This window comes from Aplidium turbinatum, chromosome 7 (assembly GCF_918807975.1).
Source record: "Aplidium turbinatum chromosome 7, kaAplTurb1.1, whole genome shotgun sequence".
NCBI lineage: Eukaryota > Metazoa > Chordata > Ascidiacea > Aplousobranchia > Polyclinidae > Aplidium > Aplidium turbinatum.
This window is the reverse complement of record NC_137478.1, coordinates 21,556,613-21,575,392: the sequence shown is the minus strand read 5'-3', so window position 1 is coordinate 21,575,392 and position 18,780 is coordinate 21,556,613. Positions and strand designations below refer to the sequence as shown.

Sequence of the window (18,780 nt, the reverse complement as noted above, 5' to 3'; positions counted from 1 at the left end):
ATGATTTTTTGTCTTTTTAACGTATTAAACCTTTCACGCTGTGTCGAGCAAATCACCCAGTCCCAAGGAAAATAATATTTTGTATAAATTAGGCTACTTCACCAGGTCACGTTTAACCTTTTTTGGTGGCTACATTTTAATGTTAGTAGCCTTGATGACGTATGCCAACAACTCAATTGACGAAAAAGTTTTTCTTATTTCTTTGTTTAAGAGCTAATTGTTTTTTTTTTCTATTTTTTGCAAAAATATTTATCTCCAGAATAAAAAAGCTTGTTTGGAATTTCAATCTTAGCAAGTTTGTACACTTTTAGAGGCTTCTAACTATTGGCAGAGGCCGTTTACCGCTGGTGACTGTGTGATGCTTCGCTGAATTACTATATTGTTGCTGCGTAATAAAAATGTTATAGTTTTATGTATTGTCGCACTACAACTGCCAAGGTCTTTAGCGACAGGTCTCATGTTTAACTTTTTGTCAGATACACAGTCATCGCATCATTATCCGACTTATTTCCATTTTGTTAGGGAAGAAAGAACATATTCGGTACCGTTTTTAAAGTTTTCGGTTTGAGACATCCTGGAATCGAACCTACAGTAGATCTATCAGCACCAGAGACGAAGACGATAACCACTCGACCAATGAGCTGGTTTAAGTGCGTTGCTTATCTGCACAGTGGCCACGGTGTGAGTTCAGCTATCGTTGTTTGGCAAGGTTGTTACCCTGACAGCAAATTCGTCATTTTTACATTGATTTAACGCTTGCAGACGTTAAATCAATGTAAAAATGACGAATTTGCTGTCTGGGTGGTTTATTTGCTATGAAATCACAAAACGGTAGATCATTGAAGCACACATATTTGACAAGAGCTAGGTGTATTGCCAAAAAGATTGACATACTTCTTCTGTTTGTTATGACACATGTTAGGTTTTTTTTCTTTCTTCTACTTAAGTTCGACAAACCAATTTCTCTACCAAAGTTAAAAAGAGTTAATTGTCACTAGTGTAGGTCTCCGCAAAGACTTAAAACTACAGATTTACCGTAACATTGGGTTTGGAAACAAAAATTATGCTAACTTTCGAACCACCGAATTAAAAGTTCGAAATGTTTAAATTCTTTTTTTTCGTAATTCAACCAATTACTAAACTGATGGAGAAAACAACAACATCTACAACTTTTGTTTTGCAGGCTTTGAGCCAAAACAGAATAGGCCTGCTGTAACTGATGAACTAAAACCAGTAAAATTGTTCAACAATCTTTTTTTCAAGACAGTGTTCTGTCAGACACTTCTCAAACATATGCAAGAAAAACGAAATGAATCATGAAACAAACAGGATTTTTTCTTCATCCACTTTTGAACAAGTAAGGTCGTTTTGGGTTGGAAGAGAGCTATCGCTTTAGCTAAAACAATGCACAACGACATCAGTTTACACCTATTCTACAGTAGTTTAGTTACTGTGGAAAAATAGCAAACGTGTTTTAAAGAGTACACTGTTGAAAGAAATCTCCCAGACAACCACTTCATCTGGTCCAGATCTTTACAAGATCAGTTACGGACCTGACCAGATCTTTACCTGATCTGGACCAGATAAAGTGGCTGTCTGGGCTGATAAATACTGTGTATAGTTTTTCAAAAAATATTTTTTACTATTTCTTACAGTTGTAAAACATTGTTGGCAAAGTTATTTTTAAGCAAATTAATCTCACTTTTGGGAAATTTTTTTTGGGATGTTTGTTAAATAAAATTATTGAAGTCAACTTGAAATTTGATGTTTTAATTAATATTTAATTTCAAGGTGTTTTCTTCGTCGCGATTTTTTCTTTACGTTTTATTTATTTTTGCTTAGGTAGAAGATGTGCCTATTCCTGGAGCAATTATTCCCATGGATGATAAAACTCATACTGGTAAAGCTGTGGCATCTGCCATATCAAACAATCCATTTCAAGAAACCCATCAAGCTTCCAGAAATGAGTCTGCGACTGCTTCATCATCAACTTTAATGGTGAAAACAGCACAAAATTTCTTGAGGTGAGAAATAACTAAATCTAGACTGTTAGAAGCAAAGAAGTTGCTGTCACTTGCTCTAACAGAAAAAAGGCTAATTTTCCGTTTATAAAATATGAACGCGATTTCATGTTTGTTTTGTTTTTGCTTATCAAAAAGCAGGAGTAGCTGATTGAGACACAAAAGGTCTATTTCATTTGCTACTTTTCCTCGTTTAATTGCTTTATGATCTTGCATGTGTTGATTGTTCAACAATAACCAGAAACGTAGTAGATAACTGCCCAGATACCGGGTGATTTTTTTTATGAAAAAGAAAATAGCTACATACAAAACTAGTGTTGCCAGATGAGGAATTCTGCTCCAATTTGCTAAAACTTCAAAACTGTTTAACGCAAAAACTTGTGGTAAGACCTGCAAAAAAACAAGACGTTATCTCAAAACTTTCATTAGTATATTCTCAACAACTAATCAAATAAATACTGTAAAGTTTGGGTGTTCATCGAGATTGTTATCTTGTCTAGTATTAGTTTTGCTGCAACTATTGCTAGAAAAAAAAAACTAATTGAATTTTTCTTACATGTAGCAGGCATAGAAACCGGGAACTTCCTGTCTAGCAGCATGATTTTTCACATGAATGCATATTGCATAAATAAAAGTCAACTTATTAAACCAATGAACTAATTCTGCATTTTTTTGTTTTCAGTTATTTTTACGTGATAAAATCAATTTTTGTCCATAAAACCCTTTTTTACCAAAAGTCCCCTTTTCCCATAAATACCTGGGCGAGCTGGGTTTTAATAAAAAAAAAAGAGTTCTTTACAACCCTGAAAATAACCGACTGAAACAAATAATCACTGCTTTAAAAAACAAAAGATCTTCGCAAAATTGCAGATCTTCGTTTTCAAGGCAAAGATCAATCACCCCAAGAAACGGGAAACGTCATCAAGTTGCCAAACGCCAAAATCTTGAAGACGATTGCGATGGTTCAAAAAGTCATAACTTTAAAGAAAGATCAGGTACAGAATAACATTGTTTAAATGCATCCTCCGACAGGCGAAACTGAGGCCATGCTCTTAAATCATCGTACCGGAACAACCAAAAACAAAACAAGAAATTTTTCTTCAAGTTAGTAGAATCGAAGACCTACACAGTTAAAAAAAGTACGGTATTTTAGCAAAAAATTAAATTTTATAAAAACAAGTTATTGTGAGATGTATTTCAAAACAAAAACTTCTTGTTATGTCATTTAAAAAATCATTGTTTGTTCACAGATCTAAACGCACATGAAGACCTTTTGCATCCATTGTTTATTTACACAGATTTTAATTGCACCACTACGACACTCAAATTTAAACTTTAGAAATGTCATTACTGTTGTTCCCACGCGATATGCCACTCAAAATGTTTTAAGCCCAATACTCTGCACACGGGTCTTTTATTGGTCAACGCTGTGGTGAGGCTTGTATTCCAGTTTCTCCTCAATCAATCCATGTAGGGGAGACTCAGGTAAGTTGGCCCAATAGGCAAGTTGGCCCACTCTAAATAATTTTTTAACTACAATAGTTATTGTTACGTATTGTACGCATACTGAGAAAGTGCTGTTGAAACTACCTTATCACCAGGTTGGGAGGCTCTAGCAAGCAGTATAAACATGTGAGCACGATTTTTGTATGAAAAATTATGATTTTTAAAATTTTTGGATTTTGGAATTTTTTAGATGTCGAGTGAGTTTTTTCTTACTATATAAGAAAGATTATTGTTTAGTGAGTGCAGTGCTAGGGTAGTTATTAAGGCTCACTTTGACGGTGAAACCGTTGTTAGAAGCTTGATAGTTTGACATAAATTTTAGTTTTTACAATATGGTTGCCATGCAGGGAAGTTGGCCCATTTCGTGGGTGGGTACGTTGGCCAACTTGCCTTCATGAAGTATTATATTGAATGATAATGATTGACTAATTAATGCGATGACTTATTTTTGCAAGATTGAAGTAGCCTATCATCAAGTATCCAAAGTAAGTAAATCGCAGCTTTACATCGGCTTTGAACGATCAATAATAGACTTCCTAACATCGTTTTTATGCCACAAATTGCGACAACTTATTCCCAACCCATATGGTAATAATAGAATAATAGTAAGTAGCCTAATCAAGAAAACCAATCGCGGAAATGTGTCGCCTATCAACCACTTCTCAAGCGACGGTCTAAAACGTAGTCTACCTCGTTTTGGAGATACATTAAAAAATGTTTCGATATTGGTAGGCTACCCATGCAAAAATGGGGTTTGTAGCGTATTGCAAACAAGGTCCTACCTATCAGTATAGTGAAGGTGACCAGATCGTTAGGAATAAAGGCATGCCGTTCCAACTACATGATATTTGATACAGCCTTCGTCATTTTCGAAAGCTTATTTGGTATAGGCTACTCATGCAAAAAAAGTTTACTGAAGTAAAATACAGCATTATAGCCTAATATTAGATTATATTATAAACCATACATGAATGCATACTTAAAATAAATTATGTACGGTATGTATGCCTCTATAAAACCAAGAAATAATTAGAAAGAAAATAAAATTGGGGAGAAAGAGAACTTTTCCACTGTTTAATATACCGTAGATGACATGTTGCCCACGTGGCCAACTTACCTTCCATGGTGGGCCAAATTACCCGCACAGGAAGGCAAGATGGTCCATTTTATTTTTTTCAGAAAACTTGAAAAATTATATACCTAAGAATGTTTGTTTGATGCAAGAATATGTCCACTTCTAGAGTGATGAATTTTCTACTCTTCAATAGCATTCGCTTTAACATATGTTTTGTTATTAGCTCACAAATTCAATTTTTCATTTTGCTGGGCCAACTTACCCGAGTCTCCCCTAAGGGTAGAAACTAGAAGGTGTCCTTTTTCTGATTTTGCATTAAATTTATTTCTGCACCAGCGCACATTGCATACTGGCTGTGCATTTTACATAAATTGCACACGCTGTTCGTTGGTCATTTAACAGTCGTGCATTTGTCTGAACTTGGTAAGTAACTACGTGAAGACTTGGCCTTCCTAGTCTGTACCAAAAGTTTTCTAGCTCGGGTTATTATTTCTTTTACTGGAGGTCAAAGGGTCACATAGTGTGAAGGAACAAAACGCTAAAGTGAGAAAATCTTGGGGTGTGAACGAAGAAAAGTAAATGAAATACAGTCATGAGAAAAAGTTTAAGACAAGCTGGTCAAACTATGTTTTGTGACATTGTAACGCCTAAGAGAAATTAAATCCACTAAAAAATTGGAATTTTTTTAGATTAAATTTTTAGTTCCTTTTTGTATTACCATTTTGAAGTTGGGGAGAAAGAAATTTTTTTATTCAATTTTCTTTTAAAATTAAATTTACCACAATAGTTGAATATTGTTCTGTGCAGCAAAAGTAGGTCCAAATGAAAAGTTTTTTAGTTACCAGTTATTAATGTAGCTGTTATCATGACGACTATATTTTCTCTTTGATTTCCGCACAGATCTTCCTATTTTTCCAAATGGATGGGAGTCTATTTTTATGTGTTTTTTATGGTGCTGCATAGTGCATATGCTTCAACAATCAAATTAAAAAAAGCTTTTTAGGAATACATTGAAACATAAATGTACTGAAAATCAAGAAAAAAGTTTTCTACAAATGAAGCCAAACGATTTAAATCTATACCTATCAAGAAAGAATCTCCATCAAGGCCCATTAGTCTACAAGTATAGGCTATTTCAGGAAATCAGCCAATTCTAGCAGCTTTCCCACACCAAAACTATGACGTCTTAATGCGTTTTATCGTTTCCGCATTGGAAACATTTTTGATTTATTTCCTGCAGTGATGCTTTCTTCTTCCTCTTACACGTGATGCCAGAGCTCAGTTTGATTGTTTCTTGCGTAATCACTTGACAATGTTACCACTGGTAGATTTGATGATGCAGCTGGCAATATCACATCTACGAGCAATGATTTGTTGCAGAACAAACCACAAAACTCAAGTGCCTTCCATATTATCCTATGGGTGATATACATTGCTACATACTCAACATATTACCGCAAACTTTTGATAGGAGAAAGTGGGAAACGTAATATTTTATTTGTTTATGCAGCAAATGTATGCAGTGTGCTGAATTAGCGGAGGGAGAAGCATTTTTCCTTTCAAAAAAATGATACCAATGTTGTCAAATATTGAGCCATGAGTCATAAGTCGCATCTTTTGTAACTGCAGCAAAATAAATATGATGTAGCCTAGACAATCAGAAAAAAAATTATGTATAAACGTTTGGTAGCCTACGATGTTAGCATAAGGTGCACATAAAAATAAGCGTTCTGTTTGTTCTAATTCGAAGTGAGTGTCTTTGTTGGGATACCATCAATTTTTTCAAAGAATATGAATGGGTTTTACCCTCTTTTGGCTCCCTTATTGCAACAGCTTGTTTTCTATTTCATCATCTTGCAACCTTCTGTCACTTTTACATGTTGGATGTGTCTTTCACAAACGATATTCAATAACTTTGGGCTTGGCACAACTGTAGTTGACCTTTTTTTTGACCCGGCTTTAAAAAGAATTGAATTTGCAGTAAAAAGAAATTTTGCAGAAAGCATTTTACAAAAATTTCTTTTTTTTTTTTTGTGAAAATCTTTTTGCCTCATTGTCAGTAATTTGTTTTCGAGCTACAGATATTCGACTTCCACCCGAAGCCAATTGAATCAGATTTTTTTTCAGACTTGGAGGACGACGACTCATCCCAAAAAGAGCACTTGAAAAAGTAATTTAAATTTTCATCATCAATGAAATTTGCAATTTTTTTAACAGTCAGATTTTCAATAGCGATTGAATAACAACCGAAAGTGTTGCCTTTCATTCACAATGCAAAATATACTCTCAATTTTTTTTTGGGAAGGGGCGGATGTAGCAAGTAACTTTAAAGAGTGGAAGAATGAAATTTCAAACAAACACAATGATGTGCAGCTGTCGACATTAATCCGACCTTACAAGTAGGCCTACACTGTAGCTTAAATAAAGTTACTTTTTCTGTATTTTAGGGGGCACGATTCCCTTCCCCCTTTGGATCCGCCTCTGCTTTTCGGTTGTCTGCTGCCACATGATACTGTGCAATAAAACAAACTATTTCTTTTATTACTTAAACTTTAACTGATTCAGAATTCTAAAAAAATGCTTAATAGAAAATATACTTTACCAATATACTGTAGCATCCCTAAGTCAGCGCAACGAAGAGCTACTTCTCACGACCCCAACTGGAAAGACGGAGATCATTCAAATTGGAACAATCAATCATGCAACCATTCAAAAGTGCGCGGAAATTCTTGCCCTGGTGCATCCAGCAGCACAACAGGTAGGTTGCATTTGAAAAAGAAAGAAGTCAAAACATAGCAATAGCCTACCTGTCTTTGATCTTATTATTTCTCAAAAAGGTTATTTTGCTTTTAAATTATTAAAAGTTCGGGTTTGAAGAAAAAGGTCACATGAAGCAAATGGCATTTTTTAGTAGTTATGTTTGTAATTTCAGATTTCAAAAATCAAATTGACACCCCGATATTCAGCGATCAAATACCTTTCTTGAACAGGTTAGTCTCCGTTTGGCACTTGAAGCACTTGTTGAGCTACGTTAATCAAAGCGTCAAACTCGAAGTAGCTTATAATCAGATAGGCAACACATTGCAATGTCTGTGTTTCATAGCAGATACAAGTAAGGATGGCAAAGTTAATGGTTTTAATTTTTAAAATCTGTTTTACAACCTGAAAAATTTAGGCTAATTGCAGGGTTGTGGTGGATCGCAATTGAAATGTTATTGTTCAAGATTATGCATTCCGAACAAACAAAAATGAAACCTATGCTAATGTAAAGACTAAGCAAAGATTAATTGCTTTCTGATAAACAACAAAAAAGCTCATTGCTCGTTTGATGAAACGGAATTTCAGAACGCGATTGCACAAGTCCACTTTTGAGGAATCTCGGACATCATCTGAAAGCTTCAGATCACGTGTTTTTGGCCGAATGGGCAGCGCGGTTGGAAAAAGATCAAAATCAGTAGAAGATCCTCTTTCGTCACTGTCTCCAGATGAAGTGATATCAGGAAGGGCGTTGAAAAAACGAAATTCTCATCTTGAATCTAAGTAAAGGATTTTGTACAAGAAATTTATGGTTTTGGTAGCGTAATGTACATTTATGCAATCATTAGTTACAACATTGTTATACGAAAGTTCGGCTTGCCACCTGTGAGTAGACGATGTAGCCGGAGAGCATAGTTTATAGTAGCCTACATGTCGCATCGTAAAAAGTCTGTTTTGATTTGTGTTGATCAGATTTTAAGAAACAAGACCTTTGAAGAAACTGCACTTTCATTGGGGTCTTTTTTCCTGTTGTTTTTACAGTAAATTCAAAACATGAATCATAACAACATAACTCTAATATTTGTATACTTCTGATGATCTTCTGATGATCCGTTAAAGGTGAAACAGGCTTTTAAGGATTCAGATAGTAATAGCTATATTTGATGTAAGTGCATATATATTTTTGTAGGAGTGCATCTACAGCGTTTGCCAAAAGCAACAGCTCGTTTTGTTCATCTCCCCTAGGATTCACTATTGCTATTGAGGGTTGGTTGTACAAGAGGAAGAGAATGACGTGGACCAAGCAATGGGCTGTTTTATCCTCCAACAAGACTCTCTCCTTCTACAGCAGCAAAGAAGACTCAAAACAGTCTCGCCCTTCTACAGTTGTCGATTGCCAGCATGGCTGCAAAGTTGGCAACGTTGTTCAAAGTAACGTTTGAATTTTTTTTCTTCGTTTTGTTTGTGATGTGATGATCTACGTCGAATTGACCGGAACTCTGTTCCGTAGACTGTTCTGTTTTTTATCCTATTGTGACAATTTTCTTCACAAACAACAGCACTTAATAGCCAGCAGAAGCTTCATCAAGTTTTACTGGGAGATCTCGACGGCGTCAGTGATTTAAAGCTTCTACAAATATGCAAAACTTCCCGAATTTAACTTGCAATGTAGCTTTCTCAGACTGAAGGCAAATATTTTCGCAATCAATCAATCAATTAATCAATCAATCATACTTCTTACCAGGTTTTTGTAACTCCAAATATGATCTTCCTTCAGTGAAAGCACACTCCAACGGCTTTTTACTGCTAAATCTTTAGGCTAAAACTTCTAATTGAGATCTCCAATACAAAATTAAACTTTTACTTTGAAATGTACATGGTTATGTATTTTTGGTCAAATATCGTATGTTAAATTTAGGCCCATTCCAATATAATCTATTTAAATCAATGAAAAGTTATCAGAAATCACTATAGTTATTTTTTTTGTGTTTTAGCAAAGGTCAATAATAGCTTCGCATTGACTCCAAATATTGCAACTAGTGATCTACAAAGACTCCGAAATCAAAAAGTAGTTGGTTCGAATTCAAGTAAAGACGCCAATTTTTATTCTTGTTTTCTGAGTATACTACCGCTTGCCTGCTTATTGCTATTTTGAAACGATAATTGTTTTCAATGTAAGCGTCGAAACTTTTATTGTAATGTGGGTTCTCTGTGTTTCAATTCTGTACCAAACTAAGGTGCTATGTTCACTGATTGCCGTTCCGACCGTTGTTTATTTTTGTCTAAGACAGAGAAAGAGATTCATCATCAGTGGAAAAGCTACTAAACAACCTAAATGTTCAACATTTTCTCAATCAGTTTGATGAATTTACAAGCATGGCTTAGTAGCCTGCATGTTTATGATTAGTGGTGAAAATTTTGCACCAAGGTTGAAAGTGCAAGGAAGCCAACCTTTGCAGCCCCATCTATCGTCATGCATATCAAAAATGCTCGTCAAAAACACATTCGTATACTCTGCATAAGCTTTGAACTAACAATTATTTGAGCATCTGCAGGAAGTTTTTAGATTTCCACTAGTTTGCGAGGCTAATATATACGTAAATTGGGGAACAACGGTTTTCTTTTTTTTGTTGTATTTCATGCGTACAAATAATTCAAACAGGAAATGCAATACTACTCACGACTGTAATTATGCAAAAAATGACAGTAGAACAGTATAATTTTAAACCGAATTTTTTTCTTCATTTCTTTTTCAGAGAGCACTGGGAAACGTTTAGAACTAATGAGCAAAAACTCTCAGGAATTTGTTCGTTGGATCGAATGCTTTGCTGCACTCAATTTTAACTCAAATCTGCAAGTCAAACCTACAATAGAGTTCCAACAAACTATGAGTGCTCCTAAATCCATTCAAAAAGGCACCGAAGAAATGGCTGCAGAGAGCACTCTTAGTCTCGAGCAGTCTAATAATGTTTTGTCAACAAAATTACAAAGCAATCACAAAGTCTACACTGACTTAGATAGCTGCAAGAAAATTTCTAATGCAGAACATGTAGATACCTTACAGATGCATTCCTTTAAAGATGCAGATGCTCAAACCTTTTCTTCTTTTTCTACTCCCGACATCAAGAAGCAAAGTTCTGAATCTCAAGATGGCAGCAATCAGTTTGAGGAATTATGTTCGGATAAAAGAGCATCGCGTGAAAACAGCAACAGTATCGATAAAGTCAAATCATTATTAACCGATCAAGAAATAGCGAAACAAAGCATGAACAGTTGGAATATCTTGTGGGTTGATAGTGAAACTGATGAAGAAGCAATCAGCAATGGTGAAAAACGTCAATCTTCTCCACTTCCTTTAAAAAATGAAATAGCAATACAAAACAAACAAGATGAGTTAAATAAATCTACATTGGCTGATTCCACACCATCTTCATCTTCAGAATCAGTTTGTGATGAAGAAATCTTCAAAGCCAAATCGACTCCAAGCTTAGATTTTGAGGCAGACTTGGAACGCCGATATTCTTTGTCAGACATCGCAACTAACGAATTAGGCAAATCTGATCCTATCGCAGCATCATACAGCGATATTATGCCGGACGAAATGACAAGACCGGATCTCACAACTTCCCAAAGCAAAATAACTAGTAATCATAAGCCTTTAAGCGACTCTGATAACTTGTGCAAATGCCTTGATGACTGTGTTACAAGCCTTCAATGTCTGAAGAATGGCGACAAAAAAGAAATTGGAAAATTAAATGAAAATTCAATCGATGGAAATAGAATGCCTAATTTCTTAAGCTCCAATTCAGACCTTCATCGCAGGGAATTGAGCAACGTAATAGGTTCAATTTCTTTACCTTTTTCTCTTAAACCTCGTCTACAAAACTCGACGTCTCATAGTGATACAACCACAAAAGGGCCAAGCATATCAACCATAACTTGTGACAAAATACCAGAAGCAACAGAAAATTCAGACAGCGAAGAAAATTCATTGAACGTTGTTGATCGGATAAAACATTTTGAGAGGTTAGCTTCATCTTTTAAGCAACTAAAAAAGACAGACGTTAATGACGACCATTTTACTGAACCTCAATCATCAACAATTAACAGAGAAAGCATTAGTTTGACTGGCAAAACTAAACTTACTGAAGGTGTTTCTCACTATCCCAAACACAGAGACGAGAGCACGCCATATTCAATTACTGATCATGAAGACAACTTTATTGGTGTTACAGATGCTTTAAGTACTAAAAGTAATTCTGAGCTTTCAGTATCAAATAAGGAAGATCTACATCTTTCAATATCTTTCAAACACTGCGAGCTTAAACGTTCACACTCTGACAGCATTATTTTTGAACCAACTGACGGAAACAGATACGGAATGAGGACCATAAAGCAACCAATACCGATATTAACTTACATTGATTTTGTTGAAACCTATGGACGGACCACTCCACATTATAACACACCAGGTTAGTGATTTAAGAGTTTCTAGTAAGTTATTGCATTTATAATTACGCTAATTAGCCTACTTTAAATGCACCTTGAAGAGATATCTGCGTGATAGTATGCTCTCTGAACAGCATCAGCAATTCAATAAACTTCCCGTACTTGTCAAGCAACTATCATTTGTGGCGATTCTTTTTTGTATGCGCCATAATGTGTTAATTTTCAATAAAAATTTGTTTTTCAATATTTTGATTTATTCTCAGGAAACTTTAAAACTTCAATCAGCATGCCAAGCAACTTAAATCTCCTGAAATACGAAAAGGTAAGTTTTGTTCAGTAACACCAGCACACAACTCTTACAAGAACGCCTCAATGGTACTTTTTAAATTAAAATTAACGGTGTGTAGATACCATTGAATGTTGAAACATACAAACCATCGTACTCTGAAATTTGTCTTTATCGAATTGAATGGATGGATACTAAAATTTGTATTTTTTGTCCAGAGGAAACACAGCATTGGAAGCGATGCCAATTTTTCTCCGCGAAAATCTTGTACCGATGGTAAGTTCATTTTGTTTCGTTACCATTTGAAAAGTATTCCTGCACATTTCTGGAAATTAATTTCAATTAAACATTCTTTGTTTTGTTTTTCTTACTGTCAGAGTCTTCAAGCTCCGATTCTTTGCCAAGCTTAAAGTATGGCTCTTTATTGGAAAAAGAGATCAATGATCTGAGCTCAAACAAAAGTTCGGGATCTGGTTAGTTCAGGAACATTTTTCTATTTGCAAAACTAAACATACTTTGTGCAAACAACTTTATAAGACTTAATACAGTTGAATATTGTTAGAATTAGGTATTAATTTGTGTTTTAAGAAACTGATTGTTCTAATTTTTGGTATTGATCTAAATACAGTATATCTACCTCTAAACAACTCTCTCATTATTTTTTATGAGAAGGAAATAATACAGTTAAAATCTTTAAAACAAAATGGATTTTTTGTTTTATTTTTTTCATGGTTTTAGGTTAAAGATAATTTTAAATATAAATGAAGCATAAAATAATAATGCTAAGTTCTCCAGAGAAGCAAACTAAGTTATGTTAAACACGTTTTGTTTCAGGGACCAGTGATTCATCAAGCACAAAAAAAAACCTGAAAAATTGGTGGAGTTCTGTTTCTCCTTCTAAAATCAGGAAAAGCCTTCGTAAATCTTCTGATTGCAAAACATCTTTTAAAGCACAGACGTTTGAAATCCCTGCATCTTCTCTGACATATGCATCTCACAGTGGATATTTAGACATGCGGACAAAAAGGAAGCAGTGGGAAAGGTAGAAATACATTTTGTAACAAATTTTCAAACAGTTCAAATATGTTTAAAGTCGTTAATGTTTTTAGGTAGTTTCATGAACATGTAATCTATTGCAGCTCTATTGGAACGTTTAAGTTTCGGTTACTGTTTCAGAGGATTGCTGTGTAGGAAAAGTTTGAATTTTCCGATGTTGTCGTTGTCTGCCGTTTACAGGTCTGACAAGCAACTTTTCTGCTTTTTCTATCGCTACTTGCAGTGTTGCCAAGGGTAACTAAAAGTTGAAAACAAATTACCGCTCATCGTAACGGATTTTGTTAACTGTCCCTGAAATATCGCATTCAGTTAGCAAAATAAAATTTAGCTGCTGTGCTATAAACACCATTTTTAAGCTATTGAACTGCAAAGCTGTGATTTGACCAGTTCCCTTTCTCGAAACCCCTCATCTTCAAGACAGGTATTCTGAATGACGTCAATTTTAAATAAAATTACAGATAAAACAATTCTTTCAAAAGGTTACGCGCCAGATGAAAGAAAGACCGATTTAATATTCCCACGTGATGAAATGCATCTAATTAATAAAATGTTAAAACAGTAGTTGGCGTATCTACGTAAAAGGTCATTTATTTGTGAAGAGCCTGACGCAGTGGAGTTAAAAATTTAATTTCCAACTCCTTGAGATGAAGCGTTTGGCATCTGTCTGGCGCCGCCAAATTGCAGCAACTAAAACAAACAGCAATTGAGTGATCGAATATTTGAAAACGTCAACGAACTGAAAATAAATCGTTTTACTTGAAACATCAGGCAACTTCTCGTGCCTTGCCACATCCTGCAATTGAAATAAAATCGAGTTCAATTTATTTTAGTTTTGCTTGGATTACTCTGTTATAGTTTCCTTGGTTCGTGTTCTTTGTTATTAAGCTAAAGCTGCAAAAAGTTTGAGAACTCAGTTAAGCGTTGCAGGATTTTAGCAAAGCATTCAAGTTTTTCCCGATACTTGCTTCTAGTAGCCATATCAACACAGTTCCATTTGAAGTATTTATTAAAGTTGGACTTAGAGCTGACAGCAACCTAACGATCATGTTCTTTCTTCTGTACTTTTAACTATGTCAATGTATATTGGTTTTATATCTGTGCAATAACTTCAAATCAATGTAATTTCTGTTTAGATTTTGGTGCGTTTTCCAAGATTCTTGTCTCTATTGCTACAATTCTCCTCAATCTGATGTCACGCGAGATGCACACTTGTTGCGTAGTTATAAAGTCATCGCTGACGTCAAAAACATGAATCGTACACGATTTGAGTTCCAAATAAAACAACAAGTGAGTAGATGCAAATGCATTCTAACATTCTTATGCATCGTTAGCATTTGTAAAGTTAAATGTAAAAAAAAAACTAAAGAATTACTGCACTAACGTGCACAAACCCAAGTTACTAAAGCATGAGTTAGTTGCTTCTATAATTTTTTTCTCTAAAAAACATTGCCAATGTATTTTCAGGGTGCAACCGCTTTCCACTTCAGCACAGACAACCATCAGGAATTCTTGTTATGGGTCGGAACTTTTGAACGTAAATCAAAGACAGTCCTGAATGACGCCAGGTACAAAAATACAAAATACTTTAGTAGGTTAAACTTTTTCAACTAGTCTTACATTTTATTTTTTTACAGACATCTTCTTTTACGCTAAATTTATAAAAGCAAATGGGATTCTCGAGTGGAATAGTAATAGTAAATGACTTTTTTTCTATAGACGCATTGAAGAAAACAAAAGTGAAACAGCAAAAGTAGATTCATCCTTGTCCTCTTTTTCTGAAGGAGAATCAAATGAGGGGAGTCCAACTCTTCAGGTAAGCTTACTTTTACTGTGGTTCACATTGTAATACAATACAAAATTAAAGGCTGTGCAAGGCCTATCGTCACAATAATCTATTTACTTGATTGCTTCAAAAAACATTTTTTCAAGTAAATGTTAAGAGGCTAACTGTTCTATTAACTTAACTTTGATAGGTTATTCCTGGTAGTTTCACATACTTGTAGAGGCTTTTGACGCAGGGCTGGTTACCTAACAAGATTGGCAGAGTGAAGTTTTCCGATTGCTGAAGTGTTGTTTCCGGGAAATTATTCCATCCACTAGGTTCTGCTGAATGGAGAGCAGTCCTGAAATGCGTTGCTCAAGCGCACACCCCGAGAGTCGAACCAGCGCCGCGTGATTTTGAGTCGAGCGCGTTACCACTGAGCTAACGGGGCGGAGCCTTTCTTTTCACCATCATCATTCCCAGTCTGTGGTGCCACACTGCAGAGTGAAAGTCTACAGCTTTTTTCTGACATTTGATAGTAACGTTTGATACCGGTTGATTGCTGCCCATCATTATATTAGGTTTTTGATGGTTGTTACAATTTCCAGTGATTTTGTTTGATTTCTGATCTACTCAGCAGTTTATTATTAAAACATTAATAAACATCGAAAGAAAGACTTCCATGTTTAATTGTAGTTAGAAGCAAAATAATAAGTTTGCACAAACTTTTGCTTCACAGAGATCATCATTACAACAATGCTTAGAGCAAGAGATGATTGAGGAACAAAAACATCAGTTACTGAAAGAAATAGCAACCCAACAGCAACAGCTCCTCCTGGAAAACAGGATGCTAGACAGCATCACTTGTTCTACATCTGCCTCGCCTTCTCCGCACATCCAACTCCGTCGCGAATCTAGACGCATTGAAGTTCTTGAGAAATTTGACCGTCAGAGAGAAGAAGAAGAAATGAATGCAACAAAGTTAATGGCTCTTCTTAACCGTCGCCGCAATTCCGCCCAACTCAAAGTTGATCAACTCGCAAGAGACATGGCTCCGAAAACTGGCAAAAAACGTCGACAAAATCATCAAGAATATGCCGCCTTGGAAGCAAAACTGGATGAAATGAAAGAAAAACTACTCCATGTCGACAAAGAAATTCAGAATTTACAAGCAAATAAACAGGTAATTATAATGAGCCTTTCTAATAAGATAGTATGATAATAAAATGAAATAGTGTACTGTCGTAAAAATAATACAAGCATTTTATTGTTTAAGATTTTAGTTGCCAGTTAACTATTGAGGTTGTTGTGTTTAGACGTTTGTAAGCATTTTTTTGTTGTTTTTACAGAATACAATCGACAAAATTCGTGAACGTCAAGATCTTGAACTCTTCTTCACTGAACAACAAGCCGCTCTTTCTGTTTTACGTCATCAGGAAAGTGAATCTTTTCAGAATAGTGTTGCCAAAAGACGCCAACACAGTTCTTCCCAAAGTGGCCTGGCATCAATTGATGAGCAGAATATTTGCAGCGCAGTGGAGCTTCGAAAATCAATATCCGAGTGCGATTTAGACTCTAAAACCGACTATCCTCTGCAAAGATCTTTCAGAAGCAAGAGTAGTTACCCGCATGTATTTGAAGACGAATATGAAGAAGCATCTTCATCCGTTTTTACATCTTCCTCTAGTAAATCTCAAGGTTTTCTTCCTCTCATCTCAAGAGCATCAGAAACCGAACAATCTGCATCTCAGCTTCTGAAATCATCATCAAAAGCTGATGACACATTGTTGAAGCGCCATCAAATCAAAAAGAAGGAGGTTGACCCGTCGGTTCTAGCTGGAATCGAAGAGTTTGAGATCTTTTCTAAACAAATGTTGAAAAAGATGCAAAAGAAATAACTTTACTATTTAATCAAAGAGATATTGTGTCTCCTTTTATAATAACTGTGTAACATTTGTGTTGATGTATTTCGCATCTTGTTTGGTTTCAGTAACATGGTTAACTTATTTCATTTATTTAAACAGCACCGCATAAAGTCTACATCACTTTATACAGCAATTTAAATTATATAGCTTTTAAATTGTCTTTTTCTTTTCTTTAACATACGCTTTTACACTTATTTACTTTTGAGTTACAAGAAAAATGAAATGAAGACAAAAGCTTCAAAAGCAGAAACGATCGAGAAGAACGGTTAGCATTGAATTTATACTCTAACAAAATCTACCGTGAAGAAAGTTTTGGAATGAAATTTTTATTTACATACATGAAATAGAAAATTCTATAGTAAACCACTGTAAAAGCGTGAATTATTTTTCGTGCGAGTTAGTACTGCTCTCAAACGGAAAAAACAATTATTTTATACTCCCGCATGGTAGCACTGTAGAGCTCATAAACTCGAACACGCTCGTAAAATATTTGGGTTAAAATAAAAGAATGCTACTGAAACTAATGTTGTGTTGAAAGAGCGACCTGCTATGCTATGTGATTAGATGCACACATAAGATAATTGGTTCATTTTCATGTATGGAAAATAGTAGGCCCTTACACGTATTATTATTATGTGATGGAAATGCTGGCATCCCGATTGCTTTTGTTCAGCCATGGCCACCTGGATTTAGGTGGCCACCTATCTTTAGGTGGCCATGGTTCAGCATTAAACATCCTTAGGCCTACCGATGTGCGATCTGACTTGTCACATTTTGCAGATTTTGACTAACTGCTCCCGTTTGACTACAATTTTCTAAGAATTTATTGTTTTTTGCTTACTCGTAATGATATAAAAGCTTTTTGTTGCCTTGGCTTGGGGAAGTAAATAAAAAAAGTTCAACCAGACTATTACCAAGCAGCTAACAGTCTGATTCTTTGTTTTGTTTTTTAAAGCTTGGAGGTGCTAAAACCAAAATTGTTACCAAAGAAAGACAGTTAAAAAATACTTTAAAACGTTGAGATAATTCGGAAAAGTCTGTAAAAACAAACCAATCAGGCCGAATGAGCCAACGTAGGTATAACGATGTATTTGTATGCTGTCTTTTGACTGTTGTACTTACCGAATTTCAATGTTTAAATCACACTTGTATTATCTTGGTTTATACTTAGCTTTTCCATAATTACTGCAAGTGCTGATGAAAACTTTTAAAAAATTGAAAAATGTCTAAATATAAAACGATTATAACTGAATTAATCTGGCAATATGATTTTGTGGTTTGCTGGTTTCTTCGTAAAGCAGCTTAAGATTAAAATACAAATGCAGTAATTGCAGATGGCACAAGGTAAAAAAACTGTGGACTCTTCAATCACTTAAACAATAGAAAAAGCTCTAAAATTACTTAATATTTTAAAGAGTTTAACTTTTTAAGTTTCAAAATTAAAATACCTGGGCAATTTAAGTTAGCGCCATTCAACTTAAGTCTGATCGCACTTTTGTTTTAAAAAAGTGCAATCAGCAATCAGTTTTTACGGGTTTTAACCCTTAAACCTTTTTTTATCAGAACTGGTTCATACTGCAAGGTCAACCAAACGGTTTACTATCCTAGACAGCAAATCAACCGTGTTTTTTTACACGTCTGCAATGTAAAAAACGTTTGATTTGCTCTCTGTGCCACCACGCTGGATGGCTGATACAAGATACACTGTGAGAATTTTCTTTATTGGTGATAAAGGTTATTCATCAGTCATCCGTCATCACAAAAACAAACGTTCTTCGAGGCTCACATATCAAAGATGAGGATTTAGTCGCGCAATACTTTTACGTTTCTCTATCCAACCAAGTGATATTTAAAAAAAATTATGTTCAAGCTGGAGAGATTGATAGATTTTGTAATAGGCTATATATGGGCTGTGCACCACATGGTTAATAAAATGTTTCAAA

General features: G+C 35.1%; 1 protein-coding gene across 1 annotated transcript; it reads left to right on the top strand.

Annotated features, from left to right (window-relative positions):
- The first annotated feature begins 1,309 nt into the window (after positions 1-1,309).
- LOC145773838 (uncharacterized) lies at positions 1,310-18,055 on the top strand. The gene is made up of 19 exons (XM_082584963.1): positions 1,310-1,357; positions 1,843-2,024; positions 2,892-3,016; positions 3,472-3,506; positions 6,684-6,772; positions 7,218-7,360; positions 7,535-7,592; positions 7,948-8,142; positions 8,549-8,790; positions 10,116-11,831; positions 12,072-12,130; positions 12,313-12,370; positions 12,472-12,567; positions 12,929-13,136; positions 14,284-14,437; positions 14,615-14,715; positions 14,867-14,963; positions 15,652-16,095; positions 16,262-18,055. Exons 1-19 carry the CDS (start codon positions 1,310-1,312, stop codon positions 16,808-16,810), a joined length of 4,599 nt encoding a protein of 1,532 aa, XP_082441089.1. The 3' UTR covers positions 16,811-18,055.
- Positions 18,056-18,780: the final 725 nt, after the last annotated feature.

Coding starts and splice junctions, on each gene's coding strand:
- LOC145773838 (XM_082584963.1), top strand. CDS start 1,310: ATGAATCATGAAACAAACAGGATTTTTTCTTCATCCACTTTTGAACAA. Junction 3,017..3,471: donor TAACTTTAAAGAAAGATCAG/GTACAGAATAAC, acceptor CTTGTATTCCAG/TTTCTCCTCAATCAATCCAT. Junction 8,143..8,548: donor AATTCTCATCTTGAATCTAA/GTAAAGGATTTT, acceptor ATATTTTTGTAG/GAGTGCATCTACAGCGTTTG.